Here is a 20,205-nt window from a genome sequence, read left to right as displayed (position 1 = left end):
TAGCTAATAGAAATACATATTGTGTTTTCGCTGTAAAACATTTTAAAAATCGGAAATGATGGCTGGTTCACAAGATGTTTATCTTTCATTTGCTGTATTGGACTTGTGATTTCATGAAAAATTATTATATGATATCCCTGTCGCGTTAGGCTAGGCTATGCTAGTCAGCTTTTTGATGAGTAGGATCCCGGATCCGGGAGAGAGAAGCGGTAGAGGTTAAAAGGGAGAGTGAAGTATGACAGCTCCTACCTCTTTTGCCAGGTGTCTACATCACCCACTAACCCAGTCTCTCAGCCACCACTGCCTCTCACACCATGCCTCTCAGCCACCCTGCCTCCCAGCCACCCTGCCTCCCACCCAACCTGCAAGCCTGCCTTCTCAGCCACCCTGCCACCCTGCCGCCCAGCCACCCTGCCTCTCAGCCACCCTGCCTCTCAGCCACCCTGCCCTCAGCCACCCCCTCGCACCCTGCCTCTCAGCCACCCTGCCTCCCTGCCTCCCAGCCCCCTGCCAGCCTGCCTCCCAGCCACCCTGCCAGCCTGCCTCTCAGCCACCCTGCCTCCCAGCCACCCTGCATCCCTGCCTTCCCAGCCACTCTTGCCTCCCAGCTACCCTGCCAGCAATAGTAATAATAATATGCATATTGTACGATCTAGAATAGAGTACGAGGCAGTTTAATTTGGGCACGATTTTTTCCAAAGTGGAAACAGCGCCCACATATTTACAAGAAGTTTTAACAGCTGTTAGAACAACAGAGCGAGGGTCTGATTCTAACCTGCTACGAGCGGTGCCCGCCTTCTTACTCTGCCAAGCAGAAAGCCAATCACTTAAGAGCTGCGGTTGGTGCTGCAACTAAGCCCAGAAACATAATGGAAGGCATTAACACTGAAGCGCTCCACCAACTCTCTCTGTCATAACTCCTACTGCCGACTGCCCCCAAAGAGCTCAACTCACCTGCGTTTCTGCCCTTTCACTTTCTCTCTCCCTCTCTTGCTTCCAGTGGCCAAATCAAGCTGATGCTAAAGCTGATGCTTTCAGGAAGTGGTCAGTGGAGGGTGAGGGTGAAGCGCCTCGTGGCCAGACACTAGTCAAGGTCACAGGATGACATGAGAGGAGAGGAGGGTTAGGGGAATGGAGGAGAGGGGAAGGGAGGAGAGGACAGAAGAGGAGGGGCGAGGTGTGACAAGGAGAGGAGAGGATGACTACAGGAGTTAAATGAGTCCAGTATCTGGCACCAGAGTTAAGAAATGTATAAAAATTATATTCTCTAGAGAGAACCTGTCAACCTAGTGTGTTTGTTAATTAGACTTCTTACCAATAAATTATGAATTATTTTCAGTTTACTTTCTTCACTCTTTCCAGAGACATAGCAATGAGCGCCTTGATTTCCCCCTTAATGGTCCATTTGGTTGCTTGTTTCAGGTTGGAGCCTAAAATAACCAAGATGTGCTTCTGTTCATTGTCCTGTCTACTCTTCCCTACGGCCCAGACAAACTGTCACTGGAAACAAAGGCTTTTTCCACTTCCACAGTTTTTACTGGAGCCATATGTAAAAGTAAACACACACATATGATCACACAAGCACAAACACCCACGCACAAATGGACGCACGCACACACGCACACACGCACAGACGCACGCACGCACGCACAGACAGACAGACAGACAGACAGACAGACAGACAGACAGACAGACAGACAGACAGACAGACAGACAGACAGACAGACAGACAGACAGACAGACAGACAGACAGACAGACAGACAGACAGACAGACAGACAGACAGACAGAACAGACAGACAGACAGACAGACAGACAGACAGACAGACTCATCAGTGATGCTCTCATAAATCCCTCTTTGAAGCTAGACTTAGAAGCTAAGTCTGGTGATAATCATATTCATATCCTATTCAATAGAAAAGAACCAATTTACATCTTCTAAAAATGCAACGTCTGCATGGGTCACTGTGTGTGTTGGCCGCAGACCAGGGTAGTGTTGAAGTTTATAATTACACAGTCGTAAAAACAACCCCTGAACCTGTCAGCCATTAGCGAGCATTTTGCAATGGGCATTCATTTCTTCCTCCCACATCTCGCTGTTATGGAATAATGTCACAACTCTGGGAGTTCAAATAGCTTTCACCTCCTACGAGTTTTTCTTATTTTCAACTTTTTCTTTTACGGTCTGTGACCAGGCGAGAAAACKTTTCCAAACCAAACCTTTATATAATAACCGCTAACCGCTCTACCTTCTTGCCCTTTGTGCTGTTGTCTGTACCCAATAATGTCTGTACCATGTTTTGTGCTGCTACCATGTTGTTGTCACATGCACATGTTGCAAAATGCTTATGCTTCTATATCCGACAAGCTAGATGTCGCCGAAGAACATGGCTGACGTTTTACATTCTCCCAACCAATTGTGCAATTTTGTAWTTTTTTTTTCATTTTGTGTAAGTTATTTTTGTACTTATTGTGTACATAATGTTGCTGCTACTGTCTCTTATGACCTAAAATAAAATCTGGACATCAAAAAAGCAATTACTCACCACGGACTGGAAGAAACTTTTTCCTTTAACGAGGGTGACGAGAAGGACATTCCGCTTTCATTGGAACAGGCCCAGATCCACGCCTTTTGCGTGAAGAATAGATGCCGGAAAAAGGGACGCAGATTGGGGATCCTTCTGAGAATCCGGAGGCGAGCAAGCAAACTCCCAATGTGTCACGTCCTGACCATAGAAAGCTTCTATGGTAGTGTAGGTCAGGACTGGGGGTTGTTCTAGTTTATATTTTCTATGTGGGGTTCTAGGTTTATTTTCTATGTTGGTGATTTGTATGATTCCCAATTAGAGGCAGCTGGTTATCGTTGTCTCTAATTGGGGATCATACTTAAGTAGCATTTTTTCCACCTGTGGGTTATGGGATATTGTTTATGTTTAGTTGCCTGTTAGCACTGCATTGTCGTCACGTTTCGTTTATTCTTTATTTGTTTTGTCTTTGCTAAAGTTTCACTTTATTCTTTAATAAATATGTGGAACTCTACATACGCTGCGCCTTGGTCCGACCATCATTATTACGAACAATGTGACAGAATGCCTTCTATTCTCCTTGCTAACGTGCAATCGTTGGAAAATAAAATTTATGACCTACTATTAAGATTATCCTACCAACGGGACATTAAAAACTGTGATATCTTATGTTTCACCTAGACATGGCTGAATGAAGAAATGGACAATATAGATCTGGCGGAATTTTCCATGCACCGGCAGAACAGAGACGCTACCTCTGGTATGACGAGGGGTGTGTGTCTTTTTGTCAATAACAGCTGGTGCGTGATGTCTAATATTAAAGAAGTCTCGAGGTATTGCTTGCCTGAGGTAGAGTACCTCATGATAAGCTGTCGACCACACTATGTACCAAGAGAGTTCTCATCTATATTATTTGTAGCCGTCTATTTACCACCACAGAACGAAGCTTGCACTAAGACCACTCTCAACCAACTCTATAAGGCCATAAGCAAAGAAGAAGATGCTCACCCAGAAGTGGCGCTCCTAGTGGCCGGGGCCTTTAATGCAGGCAAACTTAAATCAGGAAACCCAGACGCGAGCTGCCCAGTGACGCGAGCCTACCAGACGAGCTAAATGCCCTTTATGCTCGCTTCGAGGCAAGCAACACTGAAGCATGCACGAGAGCACCAGCTGTTCTGGATGACTGTGTGATACCGCTCTCGGTAGCCGATGTGAAGAAAACCTTTAAACAGGTCAACATTCACAAAGCCGCTGGGCCAGATGGATTACCAGGACGTGTACTCAAAGCATGCGCGGACCAACTGTCAAGCGTCTTGACTGACATTTTCATCCTCTCCCTGACCGAGTCTGTAATACCTACATGTTTCAAGCAGACCACCATAGTCCCTGTGCCCAAGGAAGCGAAGGTAACCTGCCTAAATGATTAATGACAAAGCACGACTCCAACACCATCAAGTTTGCTATTGACACAATAGTGGTAGGCTTGAGACAGCCTATAGGGAGGAGGTCAGATGCCAGGACAATGTCTCCCTCAACGTGAGCAAAACAAAGGAGCTGATCGTGGACTACAGAAAAAGGAGGGCTGAACACACCCCCATTCACATCGATAGGGCTGTAGTGGAGCGGGTCGAGAGTTTCAAGTTCCTTGGTGTSGACATCAACAACAAACTGTCATGGTCCAAACACACAGATATGCATCTGTTGGTTACAGATACCTTAAAAAAAGGTAGGGGCGTGGAAGAGAAAACGAGTTAGTATCTGCTGTGACCACCTTTTGCCTCATGCAGCGAGACTCATCTCCTTCGCATAGAGTTGATCATGTTGTTCATTGTGACCTGTGGACTGTTGTCCCACTCCTCTTCAATGGCTTTGAGAAGTTCCTGGATTTTGGTGGGAACTGGAACATGCTGCAGTACACGTTGATCCAGAGCATCTCAAACATGCTCAATGAGTGTCTCGTGAGTATGCAGGTCATGGAAGAACTGGGACATTTTTAGCTTCCATGAATTGTGTACAGATCCTTGCGACATGGGGCTGTGCATTATCAGGTTGACACATGAGGTGATGGCGGCGGATGAATGGCATGACAATGGGCCTCAGGATCTTGTCATGGTATCTCTGTGCATTCAAATTGCCATCGATAAAATGCAATTGTGTTCATTGTCTGTAGCTTATGCCTGCCCATACCTTAACCTCACCGCCACCATGGGGCACACTGTTCGCAATGTTGACATTAGCAAACCGCTCACCCACACGACGCCATACACGCTGTCTGCCATCTGCCCGGTAAAGTTGTATCCATGATTAATCTGTGAAGAGCACACTTCTCCAGCATGCCACTGGCCATCGAAGGTGAGCATTTGCCCACTGAAGTCGGTTGAAACGCCAAACTGCAGTCAGGTCAAGACCCTGGTGAGGATGACGAGCACGCAGATGAGTTTCTCTGAAACGGTTTCTGACAGTTTGTGCAGAAATTATTTGATTGTGCAAACTCACAGTTTTTCATCAGCTGGTCTCATTGGCTGGTCTCAGACGATCCCGCAGGTGAAGAAGTCGGACGTAGAGGTCCTGGGCTGGCGGGGTTACACGTGGTCTGTAGTAGTGAGGCCGGTTTGACGTACTGCCAAATTCTCGAAAACAACATTTTGGTCGAGAAATTTGCATTCAGTTATCTGGCAACAGCTCTGGTGGACATTCCTGAAGTCAGCATGCCAATTGCATGATCCCTCAAAACTTGAGACATCTGATTCATTGTGTTGTGTGACAAAACTATACATTTTAGAGTGGCCTTTTATTGTCCCCAGCACAAGGTGCACCTGTGTAATGATCATCGACTTGATATGCCACACCTGTCAGGTGGATGTATTATCTTTTACAACCCCTTTTCATTATATCCATTTGGTAGTTACAGTCCCATCACTGCAACTCCCGTACGGACTCGGGAGAGGCGAAGGTAGAGAGCCATACCCTTCCCTAGCCCGGATGAAGCTGGGACAATTGTACGCCTCCTCATGGGTCTCCCAGGCAGGCTGCGACACAGCCTGGGATCAAACCCGGGTCTGTAGTGACGCCTCTAGCACTGCGATACATTGCCTTAGACCGCTGCGTCACTCGGGAGGCCCTCAATGGATTATCTTTCCGAGGAGAAATGCTCACTAACAGGGTGTAAACAAATTTGTGCACAACATTTGAGAGAAATATGCTTTTTGTTGGGATCTTTTATTTCAGCTCATGAAACATGGGTCCAACACTTTACATGTTGCGCTTATATTTTGGTTCAGTATATTAAAACCTGTCTTTTCCAGAATTCTTCTGACCACTGCAGTTGAATTATAGTAATCACAGTGCTCACCATGTCCCCCGGTAATTATAGATTATTTCCTGTCACACGGAAGGGAAATGATTACATTTCTTTTGGGAACTGGAATGGCATTTAAAACTGTGGTTATTGAAGATAAAACGGACGCCTGTGTCTATTAACAGAGTAAATGTAGCTCAAAGCCATTTGACTCCGAGGCCGGTTTCACCTCTTTCTTAAGCTGACATCTTCATCACTCCCACAGCAAATGATTATGAATGTGCAGGTGAGTTCAATGAAGTCTCTACCACTGATCCTCATTTATGCAACTTCTAACTATGACAATGATAGTGTTTTCAAATTTAAAACAACTGACATTTCTTCAGCTGGGTATGGTGACGTTTACAGACGGTTCAGCCTGATGAGGTTCAGCCTGATGAGGTTCAGCCTGATGAGGTTCAGCCTGATGTGGTTCAGCCTGGTGATGTTCAGCCTGATGAGGTTCAGCCTGATGAGGTTCAGCCTGATGTGGTTCAGCCTGGTGGATGCTTCAGCCTGATGAGGTTCAGCCTGATGTGGTTCAGCCTGGTGATGTTCAGCCTGATGAGATTGCAGCCTGGATGAGGTTCAGCCTGATGTGGTTCAGCCTGATGAGGTTCGCCTGAATGTGTTCTGCCTGGTGTGGTTCAGCCTGATGTGGTTCAGCATGATTGAGGTTCAGCCTGATGTGGTTCAGCCTGATGTGGTTCAGCCTGATATGGTTCAGCCTGATGTGGTTAAGCCTGATGTGGTTCAGCCTGAATGTGGTTTTTAGCCCTGAATGTGGTTCAGCCTGAATATGGTTCAGCCTGATGTGTTTCAGCATGATTGTGGTTCAGCCTGATAAGGTTCAGCCTGATGAGGTTCAGCCTGATGTGGTTCAGCCTGATGAGGTTCAGCCTGATGAGGTTCAGCCTGATGTGTTTCAGCATGATGTGGTTCAGCCTGATAAGGTTCAGCCTGATGTGGTTCAGCCTGATGTGGTTCAGCCTGATGTGTTGATGGTAAATGCCTTCACTTGACAAGACATTGCCTCCAGGAATGGCATAATAAATGCTGCTGTATTATCCCAACAAATACAAACAGGTTTAGAATTCAAGTATTGCCTTTATTTGAATATAACAGAGAAAACAGAAAAAACTGGAGGGAAATTATGACTTTTGGTCTTTTTCTCCGGCATCCAAATAATTCAGGGCAATTATATATTCATTAGGAAGGCCAATGGAATTAAATTCATCACTGTGCTGCTGTTGCCCAATTTCTCATAAACCTCATAGTATTATAAATTGAACGAAATCTCTCCTTATTAACAAGAAGTTTGTTGCCTGTTTCACTTGATTCCGCTATTGGGTAGAGGTGTATTCTGTGTGGTTCACAGCATTTGTGTTTATGTGTGGGGGATAAAGTGTGTGTGTGTGTCTGTGTCAGCGTCCATGTGTATGTCTAAACAGTTGGGCAGCATAAACAACACAAAGGAATCAATTCCCTTTCAACCGTTATTGATTTGTTTGTCTGAGAGCAATCAGCATCTGTTTGAGCATTGATTCCATGGACAATGTTACCAGGTCTGACTCATACAGTTAGATCTCAATATAGGTTCTTGCATTGCAATATACAAAATGATGGGTATTGTAGTGTACACCATTGCAGGTTACAACTTCAGAAACACTATATACTGTATCAGGGTCATCAAAAGGGTGTGTGTGTGTGTGTGTGTGTGTGTGTGTGTGTGTGTGTGTGTGTGTGTGTGTGTGACTGGTCAGTGAATCATATCTATGGTGTTGTTAGCCAGCTGTTTGCCACTTTTTGTGTGGGGGAGCACTATTTATCTGTGTGTGTGTTTGTGTGTTTGTATGGGTGTGTGTGTGTATTAGAGGTAGTGTTGGACAGTTTTGCAGTTTGATAAGTCCATCATACATTGTCACCATTAATAATTTCATCATTGGTTACTACCTATCTCTACTGTAAAGTACTAAACTACCACTACTGTACTAAGTCAGTATTCAACGTCTATCTGAGGACATCGGAAGATGAAAAGAAAACCGGCCACCAGGGTCAACAGTGAGCGCTGTTACCTTCAAGTAGGTTTTGCTTTTGCTAGAGTGTTGTGGATGGGAATGGTGGCTACCCATAAGCAGCTGCCTCAGATTCTAAAGGTAGCAAGTTGAAATCCAGTGATAGAAAGTTGATTTGTGATTTTTCTTTTAAAGCTTATCCCAAACCTTAACCCTTACCTTAACCATTCAGGTAATGCCTAACCTTAAGATTTCAGAGTTAATGCCTATACTGAACCCTAACCTTAAAAAAATCTGATTTAATGCCTAAACTTAACCTTAAACACTTAGTTTGACAAAACAACATATTTTGACTTTTTAGAAACATGGATGAATGCCTAATTCTGAAGTAAGACTGTGAGAGCTAATTGAACTAAGCACCCATTGCACAACAGCTTCCTCACCAACCATAGACCCACCCTCACACTAAACCTGTGGTGCTAAGATTACCTTCTGCTTCACAAAAGACCACTTGTCTCTGCACTTTGTCCAGCACCTTGCTCCTGTTACCTCTGTTACTTCTGTTAGCCCTATTACCTCTGTTATCCCTGTTACCTCTCTTACCCCTGTTACCCCTCTTACTTTTGTTACCCTTGTTACCTCTGTTACCCCTGTTATGTCTCCATACACCTGTTACACCTGTTACCTCTGTTACCCTGTTACCTTTGTTACCTCTGTTACCCATGTTACCTCTGTTACCTCTGTTACCCCTGTTATGTCTCATACACCTGTTACACCTGTTACCTCTCTTACCCTGTTACCTTTGTTACCTCTCTTACCCTGTTACCTTTGTTACCTCTGTTACCCCTGTTATGTCTCATACACCTGTTACACCGTTTACCTCTCTTACCCTGTTACCTTTGTTACCTCTGTTACCCATGTTACCTCTGTTACCTCTGTTACCCCTGTTATGTCTCATACACTGTTACACCTGTTACCTCTCTTACCCTGTTACCTTTGTTACTCTGTTACCCATTGTTACCTCTGTTACCTCTGTTACCCCTGTTATGTCTCATACACCTGTTTACACCTGTTACCTCTCTTACCCTGTTACCTTTGTTACCTCTGTTATCCATGTTACTCTGTTTACCCTTGTTACCCCTGTTATGTCTCATACACCTGTTACACCTGTTACCTCTCTTACCCTGTTACCTTTGTTACCTCTGTTACCCATGTTACCTCTGTTACCCCTGTTACCACTGTTACCCTGTTACCCCTGTTATGATACATCTGTAACCACTGTTACCCCTGTTACTCTTGTTACCTCTGTTACCCCAGTTACCCCTGTTACCTCTGTTACCCATGTTACCTCTGTTACTCATGTTACCTCTGTTACCCTTTTTGCCTCTGTTACCCCTGTTACGATACCTCTGTTCCCTCTGTTATGATACTCCTGTTACCCTGTTACTTCTGTTACCTCTGTTACCCCTTTTACCATACATCTGTTACCCCTGTTACCATACCTCTGTTACCTTTAGTACCCTGTTATCTTTGTTACCCCTGTTACCATACCTCTGTTACCACTGTTACCTCTCTTACCCCTGTTACACCTGTTACTTATGTTACCCCTGTTACCATTCCTCTTTTACCTTGTTACCATACCTCCGTTAACACTGTTACCATACCCCTGTAACCCATGTCACCTCTGTTTCCCATGTTTCCTCTGTTGCCCCTGTTATCTCTGTTACCTTTGTGTACCTCTCTTACCCCTCTTACCCCTTTTTCTCTGTTACTACTGTTACCCCTTCTACCATACCTCTGTTACCCCTGTTACCTGTTTTACCCCTGTTACTATACCTCTGTTACCCCTGTTATCATACCTCTGTTACCCCTGTTACCTCTGGGGCAGCAGATAGCCCAGCTGGTAGCCCATCCCAGAGCGAACAAGATTAAAACAAATCTGTCCTTGAGCAAGACACTAAACACTAATTGCTCCAGGGATGCCACTGATAATTGCAGACACTGGCTGTGACCCACTCTCAGGTGGTGTTGGGATATGTAAATAACATATTTCCAATTAATACACAATTGTACAAATAGGACAAATATAAGCACCCACTAAATTATTATTATTATTATTGCCTCTGTTATGCCTGTTACCATAATCTCTCTCTGTACCATATCATATGACCCTGAAGGATGATATTATTTTGTCTGTCTGTCTTTCTGTCCTTCTGTTGTGGAAATTCCACTTCACTTCAGTTTGCGCCCCCTAATTCATGCACCTTGGTTGGAGAGCGAGGTAGCAGCAGTGTTTCCTTCCCTTCTGTCTGTCTTTCCACCCAAACCTCTATTTCTCCTGGTCTTGATGTGGTCCTCTCTGTCTCTCTATGGTCTTGATGTGGTCCTCTCTGTCTCTCTGTGGTCTTGATGTGGTCCTCTCTGCCTTCTATGGTCTTGATGTGGTCCTCTCTGTCTCTGCTATGGTCTTGATGTGGTCCTCTCTGTCTCTCTATGGTCTTGATGTGGCTCTCTGTCTCTCTATGGTCTTGATGTGGTCCTCTCTGTCTCTCTATGGTCTTGATGTGGTCCTCTCTGTCTCTGCTATGGTCTTGCTGTGTCTCTCTGTCCCTTGTGGTCTTCGATGTGGTCCTCTCTGTCTCTCTATGGTCTTGATGTGGTCCTCTCTGTCTCTCTAATGGTCTTGATGTGGTCTCTCTGTCTCTCTATGGTCTGATGTGGTCTTCTCTGTCTCTCTTGGTCTTGATGTGGTCCTCTCTGTCTCTCTATGGTCTTGATGTGGTCCTCTCTGTCTCTCTATGGTCTTGATGTGGTCCTCTCTGTCTCTCTATGGTCTTGATGTGGTCTCTGTCTCTTATCTGGTCTTGATGTGGTCCTCTCTGTCTCTCTATGGTCTTGATGTGGTCCTCTCTGTCTCTCTATGGTCTGGATGTGGTCCTCTCTCTGTCTCTCTATGGTTTGAATGTGGTCCTCTCTGTCTCTCTATTGGTCTTGATGTGGTCCTCTCTGTCTCTCTATGGTCTTGATGTGGTCGTCTCTCTGTGTCTCTCTATGGTCTTGAGTGGTCCTCTCTGTCTCTCTGTGGTCTTGATGTGGTCCTCTCTGTCTCTCTATGGTCTTGATGTGGGTCCTCTCTGTCTCTCTAATGGTCTTGATGTGGTCCCTGCTCTGTCTCTCTATGGTCTTGATGTGGTCCTCTCTGTCCTCTCTGTGTGTCTTCGATGGTGGTCTCTCTGTCTCTCCTGATGGTCTTGATGTGGTCTCTCTGTCTCTCCTATGGTCTTGATTGTGGTCCTCTCGTGTCTCTATGGTCTTGATGTGGTCTCTCTTCTCTCTCTATGGTCTTGATGTGGTCCTCTCTGTCTCTCTATGGTCTTGATGTGGTCCTCTCTGTCTCTCTATGGTCTTGGATGTGGTCCTCTCTGTCTCTCTATGGTCTTTGATGTGGTCCTCTCTGTCTCTCTATGGTCTTGATGTGGTCCTCTCTGTCTCTCTATGGTCTGATGTGGTCCTCTCTGTCTCTCTATGGTCTTGATTGGGTCTCTCTGTCTCTCTATGGTCTTGATGTGGTCTCTCTTGTCTCTCTAATGGTCTTGATGTGGTCCTCTCTGTCTCTCTATGGTCTTGATGTGGTCCTCTCTGTCTCTCTATATGGTCTTTGATGTGGTCCTCTCTGTCTCTCTATGGTCTTGATGTGGTCCTCTCTGTCTCTCTATGGTCTTGATGTGGTCCTCTCTGTCTCTCTTTGGTCTTGATGTGGTCCTCTCTGTCTCTCTGTGGTCTTGATGTGGTCTCTCTGTCTCTCTAATGGTCTTGATGTGGTCCTCTCTGTCTCTCTATGGTCTTGATGTGGTCCTCTCTGTCTCTCTATGGTCTTGATGTGGTCCTCTCTGTCTCTCTATGGTCTTGATGTGGTCCTCTCGTCTCTCTATGGTCTTGATGTGGTCCTCTCTGTCTCTCTATGGTCTTGATGTGGTCCTCTCTGTCTCTCTATGGTCTTGATGTGGTCCTCTCTGTCTCTCTATGGTCTTGATGATTCCTCTCTGTCTCTCTATGGTCTTGATGTGTCTCTCTGTCTCTCTATGGTTGATGTCCTCTCTGTCCTCTTATGGTCTTGATGTGGTCTCTCTGTCCTCTGGTCTTGATGTGGTCCTTCTGTCTCTCTATGGTCTTGATGTGGTCCTCTCGTCTCTCTTATGGTCCTTGATGTGGTCCTCTCTGTCTCTCTATGGTCTTGATGGTCCTCTCTGTCTCTCTATGGTCTTGATGTGGTCCTCTCTGTTCTCTCTATGTCTTGATGTGGTCCTCTCTGTCTCTCTATGGTCTTGATGTGGTCCTCTCTGTCTCTCTATGGTCTTGATGTGGTCCTTCTCTGTCTCTCTAATGGTCTTGATTCGTGTCCTCTCTGTCTCTCTATGGTCTTGATGGTGTCCTTCTCTGTCTCTCTATGGTCTTGATGTGGTCCTCTCTGTCTCTCTAGGTCTTGATGTGGTCCTCTCTGTCTCTCCTATGGTCTTGATGTGTCCTCTCTGTCTCTCTATGGTCTTGATGTGTCCTCTCTGTCTCTCTCATGGTCTTGATGTGGTCCTCTCTGTCTCTCTATGGTTTGATGTGGTCTTCTCTGTCTCTCTATGGTCTTGGATGTGGTCCTCTCTGTCTCTCTGTGGTCTTGATGTGGTCCTCTCTGTCTCTCTATGGTCTTGATGTGGTCCTCTTGTCTCTCTATGGTCTTGATGTGGTCCTCTCTGTCTGCTCTCTATGGTCTTGGATGTGGTCCTCTCTGTCTCTCTATGGTCTTGATGTGGTCCTCTCTGTCTCTCTATGGTCTTGATGTGGTCCTCTCTGTCTCACCGTGTTCTTGATGATGTCCTCTTTGTCTCTCTATGGTCTTCTCCACGATGAGTGGATTTTCCTTTTTCCCCGATGATTTCTAGAATGCGAACACATTCTGACCATTCTGATTGGTTCCAGAAACCGATGTGTTGGGCCAGAGCCAGCCTACATTATGACATTATCAACTTGGTTAGATATGTTAGAGACAATCCAGTTTTCTACAATGTCCCTCATGTTGAAGTCACAACTTCTAGGATGATGGTTTCAGACTGAATGCATATAGTGATTGATAGACCAGCAGAAAGGCAACTCTCTCTCTCTCTCTCTCTCTCTCTCTCTCTCTTTCTTTCTCTCTCAAACACACATGCATGCTTTCTCTCTTGTGGTTAAAGGCTGGTGTATACACTCTTGGAAAAGTGGGTTCCAAAGGGTTCTTCGGCTGTCAGGTAGCATCGTTTTGAGTTCCATGTACAGCCCTCTATAGAAATGGTTTTACATGGAACCAAAAATGGTTTTTCAAAGGGTTCTCCTATGGGGACAGATAGGATTTTTTTCCCTAAGAGTGTAGTGACAATGTCCTTTTGGACAGGAAATTAACTTTGGAGATGTGCCCCTCTTTCATTTGAAAACAATATTAACACTGTCATTTTCCTCTCCTTCTATATCTTCAATAATGTGATGTTTATGCCTTGGTTGTCTGCCATAATTTTTTGTACATCAACAAGTGTCTTGTGTGGTATTGGAGAGCATGTTGATTTGATTTCCACGCAGTTCCTTGAACACCTGTTCACTTTGACTGAATTAAAATGTGGCAGACAGTATCCTCCAGCAAGCTTTTTCTCCAGATTTCAATTATTCATGAAATCTATCTTAGTTTCATGACTGGATTCAAAGTTTCTATTACATACAACTTTCTGCCCATTTTTTTCCCTTTTTATCTGGCAAAGGCCTCGTACTTAATTAACATTTCAAATCCTTGCTCCTTGCACAGACTGATCATACGGGACCACGGGGGCAGAGGATCGGCTTTAACTATTTACAAAGTTACAAGAACTTTTTCGATAGTATCTGACAACCAAGGTAACTTTTGTGAAGTAGAAGGTAGAAGAAATATCTTGTTAAAGTGTGGRCTGCGTTTTAATATGTACTTTGCGGAATTTCAATACCGTATTCAGACTGCATATCGGGAGTGTGCAGAACAAAAGATGGCCGTCCACCTCTATAGTTTCTGGTTGGCTGCTTTACAGACAGGATGTGGAGATGATAAGACGTCCTTTGGATGCATCCCGGGTGTGTTCATGTGTGTATGTATGTGTGTCTATGTCTTTGTGTGTGTATTTGCCAGTGTGTGTCAGTGTGTGTGTCTGTCAGTGTGTGTGTGATCCAGACTTGAGGGCTTTGAGATGTGTGATCCTGTCATATAAAAGGTGTTACAGGAAGTCGACAGGGATTAGTGGCTGAGTATAGAATGTTGCGTCCCACTCCAGCTTAGTGTTAGTGTACCGTAGGAACAAAAACCCACAACCAGGATGCTTCAGTCAGGGATACTACAAACAAGTTGCTATAGGACGTATGTGTGTACTGTGTGTGTGTGTGTGTGTGTATCTGTGTGCACGTGCATATGTGTTTGTGTTGATGATGATAGCGAACTAAAGATTATGGCCAGTTGTGGTAAAAAGAGATCATGATCAGCTGATATGGACTCCAGCTTCCCTCTATTGTTTCACCAATCTGAACAACTGTATGTTTACCACAAGTAGGACAGGAAACTGCCTAGGGTGGATGTCATCAGGGTACTCTATTTGATTCCATCCAACACTACATCCTTCAGAATGAATCAAAACATGTTTTARCGCATCAGAACCCCAGAGCCCCTTTTCTTGCTTAGTTTTTGGTATTTTTCTGGCGCTCAAGCTTGGCTGCCTTTTGAGATACTCAATGTTTGTTTTGTTTTATGTTTTATATTTTTCCCCGCCCAGATTAATTCACTGGGGGAAAACTAAAATGAGAAAGAAGATAGGGCACGCTAACAAATTCCCTCAATATAAGAACCCCTTTTTCCATGCATTAGAAAAGGGCCTGAGATATGGACATCCCTAATGGTATTAGGTGCACAGAATGCATTTGGATGACAAAGGGAGGGAAGGAGGGAGGGATGTGAGAGGGAAGGCTGAGTGAATGGCAATGAGTTGGTGCAGTGTTTAAACTGTGTGACAGAATCTAGATTAAAGCTGGACTGAAGTGTGAGGCTACCTGCCAGGCAAAGCCTACAGGACAGCAGGGTATATTGATGATGGCTGGGGGGTATATTGATGATGGCTGGGGGGTATATTGATGATTGCTGGGGGGTATATTGATGATGGCTGGGGGGTATATTGATGATGGCTGGGGGGTATATTGATGTGGGTTTAGTGCGGGTCATGGGGATTGGCTAATGAAGACTTATGTGGCGAGGTAGAGAAAGCAGTACTTCAAATCTATTTCAGCCTGAGACCGAGACTGGATCACCTTGGTTCAGAATTAGCAGGAAGACCGTAAATGCTAAACAGTGCCGGAGGAACTGCCTTGTCAGAAGAGCAGCCCCCCTCCCAGCCGCCCCCCAGGCCCAGAACCTCCAACCTTTCATTCCTCTGTCGGTGAAATGACATCAAAAGTGATTTCATGTGTGGTCTGTAAGCTGCGCATGTGCATATGTGTGTGTATGTCTAAGGAAGAGAGAGATTGAGAAAGAGAGAGGGAGTGGCGGAAAGACTGAGACAGAGAGAGGGTAGTGAATCAACATATCGCTGAAGGTTGACAAGAGCGTCACAGAATGTGAATATTCCGGTCTATACAAAAACTATACAAAAACTATACAAAAACTCTGACTGTGGGATATGAGAAAAGAGTGGCCAACTGCTCTTCCTTAATGTAGCTACAGTCGGTATATGAGGACCCCCTGCAGGCCACCCCTGAAGTCTAACACCAGAGAACGATTACAGCTGTATGTCGACTCTCTCTCTTTGTACTGAGTCATCTCTGTGGGGTATATGGGAGGCCTATCCCGGGAAAAGCTGCTTTGATGTGGAGGGGAATGATATCAGGGAGTCAGTAGTAGTAGTGATCAGGCAGTCACCATCGCCTCCCAATCAAATCATGAATACTTTTATCTCTACTTCCACTCTCCTATCGCCATGGCAACAGTCGGAATGTAATGCCAAAGGCACTATAGTTTGAGGTTTCACACACCCATTCTACACTCATCCTGGATATCATATCTCCCTCCAAAAACTTCAGAATGATTGATTACAGGAGAGGGAGAAGAAGAGAAAGTGAGACGGATGAGGCAAGGTGAAGATATACAGTACTGCATGTAAGAAAAGGGAAACATAGTAGGGTAAAGATGAAGTCCGAACGGTCTAACTGTAAACTCAAAGAGCCTGTAGGTACAGGATTATTTACCACATCATAATGTAATACAACTCCAAATGTCAAATTCATTAGAATGCTTCAGATCTGGACAATTAAAACCAATGGGTGTGAATATCCATGTCCTTACATGGCACAGAAGAAGCATGTACAACTCTGAATCAAATCTATCTCAGGCAGACCTAAGCAATTGTTTGTTTCCAAACCTGGGCCCACCACCTTCATCAGATGAGGAGATTTAGGGCAATGTTTTCTCTCATACCCAGAAAGAAAGAGGTTTTCAGAACGCTGCAGTCACAAACCGTCCTACACACCACCGAGAGAAACATGGGAATAATCTATCTAATAATATCTATCTATCTATCTATCTATCTATCTATCTATCTATCTATCTATCTATCTATCTATCTATCTATCTATCTATCTATCTATCTATCTATCTATCTTATATCTATCTATCTATCTATCTATCTATCTATCTATCTATCTATCTATCTATCTATCTATCTATCTATCTATCTATCTATCTATCTATCTATCTATCTATCTATCTATCTATCTATCTATCTATCTACTATCTATCTATCTATCTATCTATCTATCTATCTATCTATCTACTGTATCTATCTATATCTATTCAGGGTGCTTTATTGGCATGGGAAACATATGTTAACATTGCCAAAGCGAGTGAGGTAGATAATATACAAAAGTGAAATAAACAATAAAAATGAACAGTAAACATTACACTCACAGCATAAATATGGGTTGTATTTACAATGGTGATTGTTCTTCACTGGTTGACCTTTTCTTGTGGCAACAGGTCACAAATCTTGCAGCTGTTATGGCACACTGTGGTATTTCACCCAGTAGATAGGGGAGTTTATCAAAATCGTGTTTGGTTTCGAATTCTTTGTGTATCTGTGTAATCTGAGGAAAATATGTGTCTCTAATATGGTCATACATTTGGCAGGAGGTTAGGAAGTGCAGCTCAGTTTCCACCTCATTTTGTGGGCGGTGTGCACATAGCCTGTCTTCTCTTGAGAGCCAGGTCTGCCTACGGCGGCCTCTCTCAATAGCAAGGCTATGCTCACTGAGTCTGTACATAGTCAAAGCTTTCCTTAATTTTGGGTCAGTCACAGTGGTCAGGTATTCTGCCACTGTGTACTCTCTGTTTAGGGCCAAATAGCATTCTAGTTTGTTCTGATTTTTGTCAATTCTTTCCAATGTGTCAAGTAATTATCCTTTTGTTTTCTCATCATTTGATTGGGTCTAATTGTGTTGCTGTCCGGGGACTGTGTTTGTGTTTGTGAACAGAGCCCTAGGACCAGCTTGCTTAGGGGGCTCTTCTCCAGGTTCATCTCTCTGTAGGTGATGGCTTTGTTATGGATGGTTTGGGAATCGCTTCCTTTTAGGTGGTTGTAGAATTTAACGTCTCTTTTCTGGATATTGATAATTAGCGGGTATCGGCCTAATTCTGCTCTGCATGCATTATTTGGTGTTCTACGTTGTACACAGAGGATATTTTTTGAGAATTCTACATGCAGAGTCTCAATTTGGTGTTTGTCCCATTTTATGAATTCTTGGTTGGTAAGCGGACCCCAGACCTCACAACCTATAGGTTCTATAACTGATTCAAGTATTTTTAGCCAGATCCTATTTGGTATGTGGAATTTTATGTTCATTTTGATGGCATAGAACGCCCTTCTTGCCTTGTCTCTCAGATCGTTCACATTTGGTATGTCTGTCTGTCTGTCTGTCTGTCTGTCTGTCTGTCTGTCTGTCTGTCTGTCTGTCTGTCTGTCTGTCTGTCTGTCTGTCTGTCTGTCTGTCTGTTCTTTGTTTGTCTGTCTGTCTGTCTGTCTGTCTGTCTGTCTGTCTGTCTGTCTGTCTGTGTCTGTGTCTGTCTGTGTCTGTCTGTCTGTCTGCTGTCTGTCTTTCTGTCTCTCTGCTCTGGCTTTTGAAGGCTTCAAACCCCTGCATAGCTTCCCAGTTGTATCTCATGAATCTTGTGATAAAAGAAAAGAAGAGATGTGTGGTCTGATGTGCGGGGAAGGTGGATTAAAAGATGGTGCATGGGGGGATGACACGAGACAGTAAACTCAGCCAGGTCGTGGGTGTCTGACATAAGTTAGCTCTCTATCTTTCTCTCTCTGTTTCATTTGTTTTGATTCTAATAACACTAGTGGTACAAGGAGAGGAAGTGAGAGAGCTTTCAAACTAACAATGTGTGTTTTAGTGTGTGTGTGTGAGTGCGGGCATGCGTCCCTTTCAGGGCATCACTGTGAAAGACACACTAAGCGTGCATGAATCTATACTTACCCTCCAGGTAGCATAGCTCTCAAATCACAACCACCCCTAAACTCAACTCACAACTCTTACCCTCTCCACCATCTGGTCTTCATCCTGATAATCCTTATGTGCACAGTATACATACACATTTGTTCCAGTATCGGTTGACTTGCCAAATGGACCGTCATTGCCAAGTCCCTGTGGAAACTATTTTATCAGCCACAGCCATCAATCGCATACAGGTCTCTCAGTCCGCACTAGAGTGGTACAGTAGGTACAAAACTAGAGTGGTACAGCAGATACACCACTGGAGTGGTACAGTAGGAACACCACTAGAGTGGTACAGAGATACACCACGAGAGTGGTACAGAGATACACCACTAGAGTGGTACAGTAGGTACAACACTAGAGTGGTACAGTAGGTACACCACTAGAGTGGTACAGTAGATACACACTAGAGTGGTACAGTAGGTACAACACTAGAGTGTACAGTAGGTACACCACTAGAGTGGTACAGTAGGTACACCACTAGAGTGTATAGTAGGTACAACACTAGAGTGGTACAGTAGATACACACTAGAGTGGTACAGTAGGTACACCACTGGAGTGGTACATAGGTACAGTAGGTACACCACAGAGTGGTACAGTAAGAACACCACTAGAGTGTACAGTTGATACACACTAGAGTGGTACAGTAGGAACACCACTAGAGTGGTACAGTAAGAACACCACTAGAGTGGTACAGTAGGTACACCACTAGAGTGTACAGTAGGTACAACACTAGAGTGGTACAGTATGTACAACACTAGAGTGTACAGAGATACACCACTAGAGTGGTACAGAGATACACCACTGGAGTGGTACAGTAGATACACCACTAGAGTGGTACAGTAATACACCACTAGAGTGGTACAGAGATACACCACTAGAGTGGTACAGAGATACACACTGGAGGTTACAGTAGATACACCACTAGAGTGGTACAGTAGATACACAACTAGAGTGGTACAGTAGATACACCACTAGAGTGGTACAACATACACCACTAGAGTGTACAGAGATACAACACTAGAGTGGTACAGTAGGTACAACACTAGAGTGGTACAGTAGATACACCACTAGAGTGGTACAGTAGATACAACACTAGAGTGGTACAGAGATACACCACTGGAGTGTGACAGTAATACACCACTAGAGTGGTACAGTAGATACACCACTTAGAGTGGTACAGTAGATAAACCACTAGAGTGGTACAGTAGATACACCACTAGAGTGTACAGAGATACAACACTAGAGTGGTACAGTAGGTACACCACTAGAGTGGTACAGTAGATACAACACTAGAGTGGTACAGTAGATACAACACTAGAGTGGTACAGAGATACACCACTAGAGTGGTACAGTAGGTACAACACTAGAGTGGTACAGTAGGTACACCACTAGAGTGGTACAGTAGATACAACACTAGAGTGGTACAGTAGGTACACACTAAAGTGGTACAGAGATACACCACTAGAGTGGTACAGTAGGTACAAACAATAGAGTGGTACAGTAGGTACACCACTAGAGTGACAGTAGATACAACACTAGAGTGGTACAGAGTACACCACTAAAGTGTACAGAGATACAACACGGAGATGGTACAGAGATACACCACTAGAGTGGTACAGAGATACACCACTAGAGGGTACAGAGATACAACACTGGAGTGTACAGAGATACACCACTAGAGTGGTACAAGAGATACACCACTAGAGTGGTACAGAGATACACCACTGGAGTGGTACAGTAGATACACC

General features: G+C 44.4%; 1 protein-coding gene across 1 annotated transcript in view; it reads left to right on the top strand.

The window, feature by feature from the left end:
• The first annotated feature begins 6,685 nt into the window (after nucleotides 1-6,685).
• LOC111954794 (uncharacterized) overlaps nucleotides 6,686-20,205 on the top strand; it is a 114,267-nt gene continuing 100,747 nt past the window's right edge. Inside the window, exon 1 of the mRNA XM_023974706.1 lies at nucleotides 6,686-6,865. Coding sequence (XP_023830474.1) covers nucleotides 6,686-6,865 — 180 coding nt within the window. The remainder of the gene's footprint in view (nucleotides 6,866-20,205) is intronic.

Source organism: Salvelinus sp. IW2-2015, linkage group LG30 (genome assembly GCF_002910315.2).
Source record: "Salvelinus sp. IW2-2015 linkage group LG30, ASM291031v2, whole genome shotgun sequence".
In the NCBI taxonomy this organism is placed as follows: domain Eukaryota; kingdom Metazoa; phylum Chordata; class Actinopteri; order Salmoniformes; family Salmonidae; genus Salvelinus; species Salvelinus sp. IW2-2015.
The sequence above is the reverse complement of the archived record's forward strand: the minus strand, read 5'-3'. Positions and strand labels throughout refer to the sequence as shown.